The following is a 6,221-nucleotide window of genomic DNA, read 5'->3' as shown; positions in this document are numbered from 1 at the left end:
AAGGCAGGCCGGGGCAAGCATCTGGCCCGCAGCAGCCTCGCACCTACTCGAAGGCACGTAGGTGCCTCGTCGAGGTTCGCCCAGCTGGGGAGGTTCGCCCAGCTGACGTGCCTCACGCTAGATGTGGCACGGACCCTCAGCCTGCTTGTGGCTGCACCTCTACAGCCCCCGGGACATGTCGCTGCTGGTGAGCCCGCGGTTGCTCACTCTGGCGCCGGCCCCGGCCTCCCGGAGGAGAGGCTGCCCTCCCGGGGCGGGGAGCACGGCGCCGGGGGCGCGGGGAGCCAGGTGCGCAAGCGCCGCGCTCGGCCCGCCCCGCCAGGCCGCTTACCAGCGGCTCTCAAAACGCGCTTCGCCGTCAGTCCCGCGCCTCCCCCCGCCCCGACGTGCGCCACGGACGCCAGCCCGCCGCTGAGGGCCGCCCCGCCGCGGCCGTTAAGCGTGAGGGGCGGGGCCCGGCCCTGCCGGTCCCCTGGGCGGGGCGGGAGCTGGACGGCGCGCGGCGCGGCCGGATGTGCGTCACCGCCGCTTCCGGTGCGGGCGGTTTGAAGGCGGTGATGGGCGAGTCCTGCCAGTTGCAGGACCCCGTGGTGCAGCTGGAGTCCTCCCTGTCACCGCTGGAGGCGAGCGGCCGGCAGGGGCCGATGGAGGAGGAGGAGGGGGAGGAGAAGCGGCGGCGGCGGCGGGAGGAGGACGCGGACCCGCTGCCTATGGTGTTCTTCTGCGCCGGCTGCAAGCGGCCGGTGGGCGACTCGCTGAGCTGGGTGACGAGCGACGAGGAGCTGGGCTGCATCCTCCTGCGCAGTGAGTCCTGCCGCCCCCGGCCCGGCCTGGCCCGGCCCGGCCGCCGTTGGTCACCCGTCTCCCTCTCTCCCCTCTGCGCAGGTGCGACCGCCAGCGTGTCGGTGGACCGTGAACGGAAGATCTCCAAGCGGCCCGGCGAGTGCGGATGGTGAGGCCCGGCCTCAGCGCCCCCTGTCGGCCCCGGGGGGCGGGGGTGCCCTGTTCCCCCGGGCGGGGCAAGGGAGCTGCGTCGGGAGCGCTCGGTTTCGGGTGGTCCGTACGGAGTGCTTATGTGTTAGTTCCCGCTGAGGTCAGCCGGCCTGAGGAGCCGCTGGGAAAGGTGGCGCTCGTAATTACGCTGCGTAAAGCAGGAATGAACGCTCTAAAAAAAAATCACAATGAACGGTCACGAGCAGGTGTTTCTTCTGCTTTTCTCCTGAATAAATGTTATGTATCTTACTTGCAGCACATTAGAAACACTATTCTGCTCTGGCTGCTCAATGATGCTTGGCAACATCTACAGGTGCACCCCAAAGCATCTCGACTACAAGAGGGATTTGTTCTCTTTCAATGTTAACGCAATTGAAAGGTAAAAGCATAGTTGTTATCGGTAAGCCTGCCAACCAAACTTCATCCATCGGGCGTCGTACTGAGGGATGTCCCGGCTAGGGGCTTGTCTAGAGGGTAGCTGTTTCTGGCCCTGTATTCCACAGCAGATTTCTGTGTTACTGCGGTTAGCATCATAGTGCTGAAGTGTGAGGAACACCATCTGTGTAATGTTAGATAAATAGAAAAAATAAAACAGCAGGGCTGCCTTGTATGCAATTTCATGCTTAACACCCAAGAAAATAACACTAGGTGCACAACACAGGAGGGTTCCTTCTTGCTTCATCAGAAGAAACTGCATATACAGTCTGCTTTAGACAACATAAAATGAGCCTGCAGCCATAGGTAGTACCATATAGGCCTGGCTGTAAGCTATGAGAGGTAAACATTATCAGCAGAGAACATGGGCAGAGGGGTTTAAGCAGAACTTGGGGTGAGGCCAGACCTGTACTGATTAAGCTTGCTTTTGCCTTGCTAAGGTAGGTAAAAGCAAGTCTTCAAACTGAGTATGTGCTTGAGGCTCTCACCTAACAGTTTTTGACTGTTAGGACAGTTATTGTACTGGTTTTAATTGGTTTATAGCACTTAAAAGTGGTATTAAAATATTCAATAACTATATCCTAAATATATATATGAAACTCCACACTAGAGTGCTTTTATCCAAGCGTTAATCTAGTAAACAGTGATAGGTTACTTTTATTTCTGTCTGGGTTAGTTTTAATGTTTCTGCTTTTTGTGACATTCCAGATTCTTCTGCATCTATGTGGATGTTTGCTTTCCTGCTTGGGACAGTTGTGTTTTTTCTCTTTCCATAGCTATGATACTTTTTCTCCATGGCAATAAAACTCTCTGAAACACTAACATGGCCAAAGAATGAATTTTTCTTGGGCAGCAGCAGTGATGGCTGCTTCTCCCAGCTAATGTTACACTATTCTTGATGGCTGTATGTTGTGGTTTAACCCCAGCTGGTAATTAAGTACCGTGCAGCCACTCGCTCGCTCCCCCCTCACCCAGAGGGATGGGAAGGAGAATCAGAAAGGAATGCAAAACTCAGGGGTTGAAATAAGAACAGCTTAATAGTTGAAAATAAAATAAAAATGAAAGAACAATAATAATTATAACACTTATAATGAAAAAGAGGGAGAGGGGGGATGAATGAAATCCAAAGGGAAGGGAGGAAAGAAAACTAGTGATGTGCAGTACAGCTGGTCACCACCTGCTGACTGATGCCCAGCCAGCCCCCGAGCAGTGATGAGCAGACTCCGGCCACCCCTCCCTCCCAGTTTATATACCAAGCATGACATCCCATGGTATGGAATACCTCTTTGGCTAGTTCAGGTCAGCTGCCCTTGCTGTGTCCCCTCCCAATTTATTGTGCCTCTCCAGCCCTCTCCCTGGCAAGGCCTGAGAAGCTAAGAAGTCCTTGACTTAGTATAAACATTGCCTGGCAACAAATAAAACTATCAGTGTGCTATCAGTGTTGTTCTCACACCAAAGCTAAAACACAGCACTGCACTACTTATAAAGAAGAAAATTAACTCTATCCCAGCTGAAACCAGGACTCTGTAATTTTTCACTGAATCCTGTAGCACCAGAATTCATGACTGGTTCTTGGAGTTATAGTTTTCATAAAGTGGTGGTGTCTTAGTAGTTCTGTGCTTAAAACTCTTCGTTCCACCATACAGTTTGTTTACAAAATTACCAGTTGTAAATGCGCTCTTTTGTTGTTGCTGGAATCATGCTTCTACTTTGCTGGTGTATTAATTGTGATCTCATAATCCTTGAGAACAATGGATGAGTACTACACTTGGTTGTTTTGCCTTCAGAGTGAAACATGCATGATCTAAACTGTAGTGTATCAGTTACATTCTAGGATCCTCAGAAAAGCAAGCTTGTACTGATGAGGAACCGTTAACTCTTGAAAGTCAAGCTGTCATGGAAGAAGTGCTACAAAAGGTAAGACTTAACCTTACATCGTTCTTTGCTCAAGTCACCTCTGCAAAATCTTAATGTCCTTAAATAGTTTCTTCAAAACAGCTTACTGCATCCAGATCAAATTTTTGGGTTTTAACATATGCTCTAATACTTCATGCTATTAATATCTTGTGTTATGCAAGTTTTTCAGTAACTTTTCCTTCAGTTTTAATGGTAGTGAGCATTTTCTGTTTGTCAAGGACAGCATTAGTTTCCCATTCTGTCAGTAGCTAGAAATGTCATGTCTAGTTCTGATTCACTTCTCCAGATTTTCACTTAACTTTGATTTAGTCATGTTTCTTCTGTCTTTCATGTAAAGTGATTTAATGCTTTTGCTGTAACTTTGTATTGAAATATTACATAATAAATACAGTTGATGTTTTGCTCCACTGAAAACTTCTGCAGGTAGGGAGAGTTGGGAGCAAGTAGCGTAATGAAGTCACCTCTGAAAGCTGATGATTATCTAGCAAAAGCTGAATGTGGATCTGACACCAAGGTTGGAAGCAATTACAGATTTGAGAATGTGTAGAGAGTTAATGTTAGAGTTGAGTGAACTTTCAAATTATGAAATCAGCAGGAATAGAATCAAATAGGATTGGTGATGCAAGATCAAATTCAAGCAGTTACTGACATCTACACTTGTTCTTTATATTATCAAGTTCTGTTTATAACTGAGTATCTTTCCCTCTTTACAGGCAGACACTGTATTAAAGGCTCTGGAGGCGAGGCTGAGTACTGTTGAATTTCGGGTGGCTGCTCTTCACAGAGTCTGAAAGAAATGGCATACAGGCAGTTTAACTGCAGGAGAATGATGTGTGTAAAAATTGCTTCCACAGATTCCAGCGGATTACAAGTACATTGCAAAAGTTTTGCAAAGAACTGAAAGATGCTGGTGGCTCATGTTTCAGTAGAACAATGATGAGTCCTTGCCTATAGCAAGGACTTCCTCTCTTTTCTGTTAAAAGGATACTCCAAAAAGAATTAAATTTTTTTTTCCAGTTTCTGTAACTTTTTGGTTTATATGTAAACATGTATTTAAATTTTATCTCTGAAAGCATAGCATTTATCTCCTGACTTCCATGCTATTCGATATCTATTGAACTGAGTGTGCAGCTCCTTCCTGAACCAATTTTAAAAAGTAGTCCCTGCAATTCTGAAAGATCAACAAGAAAAATGATACTTCCACAGCCTTTGCTTGAGCTGTGGTCAGAGATGAGAGTGGCACAGTAACTGTTTGGGGTAGTCTGGGTTGGTGGTTGTGGTTTTGTTTTTTTCCTCCCAAGCTCAAGACTAAAATGTAGTGTAAAAGAAAGCTTTAGAAGTGTTAGATAAAATGGCTTTCCATGCAGTACTGAAGGTGTTTTACACCTTCAATGGGAGGAAAACAAACAAAGCTGGTAGTAGCATACCTTTAAGCAAAGCTTGGTGTATATTTGAGCAATGAATTAAAAATGCTAATTAAGAGCACTTGTCAGTATTCTATTGTCTTAACGCTTGAAAAAAATTACTTGAAACACTCACACTGTGTAAGAAACCCTGTCAATTAGTTAAATACACAGAAGATCAAAGGCGCATGCTTTTGATTTTAATTTTTTTTAAAAAATTAAATTTAAATCTTGACCTAAACGATTTGTTAATAAGTAATTGCCAGGCTGATATGAGTTTCATTCATTTGCTTGCTAATGTTACAGCAGAGTAACACAGGCTCCCAAACCTCCCCACAGCACCCGTGTCCTCAGCACCTGTGGTCCCTCCATGCTTCCCTGGGGAGGCCAAAGGAGGGCATATCTCCATAAGAGATTTCACTGCTACTTAGCACTTACAGTTAGGATTTTCCTTTCCAGCTCATTCTTCTCATTCGGGACTTTGGTTTTCCACTGTGTAGTGCTACGGGGGTTTTGCCTTTCTTCATCTACCCGCTCCTTAAGGTGAATTTGCAGGCTAGCTGGTGACTGCCAGTGGCTCTGCTTTGTTACCTTGAGGTAGGAAGTGTAGGTTTGCTGGATAAATACTGTTTAGACTCAAAACTGTTAAGACAGAGCTACAAAGGAGTCCGTAGGACTTGCATCTGTTACTTTCCTGGGAGTTCCTTGGGGATGATGTGCTATTACTACTACGATGCTTTCTATGAAAAAAAAGAAACAACTGAGCAAGATGGATTTTTCTAATCTAGAAAGTAGATTGGGGCTCACGTTTGTCTTTTGTTTCTGATATATGAGATATTAAAGAAGTAATAAAATGTAGCAAGCATTCATTTAATCCATATTGAGGAGCAAATTTCCATTATTTGACAGAAACTAACACCACTAGCCTATCTTTACAAAGGTAAAGTTGAAAACATGAGGACTTGCCTTGTAGTTTTCAGTGGCACTGTGATACTCTAGAAAAGGAGCCCACAGCCTAAATTTTGAATGACAAACTGCAGCTGTTCACCACTAGCTAATTAACATTGCTGGCAAATCTCAAACTTCCTAAAAGAATCTAAACATCTACCCACTGAATATGTATTTAAAAATATTCTGGGACAGAGTGACTTCATGCAGTGACTTCTGCATGAGTAGCAATAGACCCTTCGTTGTTCACACTTCAATTGTTTTCTGCATATTTTTTTTCAAACCACCAATTTCTGCATCCTCTTTTAAGCTGTGGGCAGCACACATGCAGAGAAGAATGCTGGATTTAAGCCGAACCCCTGAAAACCTATGGTTCTCTGTTTTCTCTGCTGTTTTTCAATGGCTGTTCTTCAATCCTTGCATAAGCAAAGTTCTGCATTATATCAGGCCAGTGAGGCTTTTCTGAAAGCAGCTGATGAGAAAGGAGGGTTAAGCTTAGAAAGCTTCGTATTTGAGCAGGAATTA

The 6,221-nt window shown here is 45.8% G+C and overlaps 1 protein-coding gene across 1 annotated transcript; it reads left to right on the top strand.

Annotated features, from left to right (window-relative positions):
* The first annotated feature begins 378 nt into the window (after positions 1-378).
* Positions 379-4,840, top strand: MIS18A (MIS18 kinetochore protein A). The gene is made up of 5 exons (XM_056329856.1): positions 379-804; positions 886-952; positions 1,250-1,372; positions 3,252-3,345; positions 4,059-4,840. The coding sequence occupies exons 1-5, from the start codon at positions 513-515 to the stop codon at positions 4,134-4,136; spliced, it is 654 nt and encodes a 217-aa protein (XP_056185831.1). The 5' UTR covers positions 379-512; the 3' UTR covers positions 4,137-4,840.
* Positions 4,841-6,221: the final 1,381 nt, after the last annotated feature.

The sequence above is a fragment of the Falco biarmicus genome, chromosome 2, assembly GCF_023638135.1.
Source record: "Falco biarmicus isolate bFalBia1 chromosome 2, bFalBia1.pri, whole genome shotgun sequence".
Classification (NCBI taxonomy): domain Eukaryota; kingdom Metazoa; phylum Chordata; class Aves; order Falconiformes; family Falconidae; genus Falco; species Falco biarmicus.
Note: the sequence above shows the minus strand (reverse complement) of the source record. Positions and strands in the feature narration are given on the sequence as shown.

Excerpts from the sequence above, each read along its gene's own strand:
- MIS18A (XM_056329856.1), top strand. The coding sequence starts at position 513 with ATGTGCGTCACCGCCGCTTCCGGTGCGGGCGGTTTGAAGGCGGTGATG. Across the intron at positions 953-1,249 it reads CGGCCCGGCGAGTGCGGATG|CACATTAGAAACACTATTCT; the intron begins GTGAGGCCCGGC and ends TCTTACTTGCAG. Across the intron at positions 1,373-3,251 it reads AATGTTAACGCAATTGAAAG|TTACATTCTAGGATCCTCAG; the intron begins GTAAAAGCATAG and ends GTAGTGTATCAG.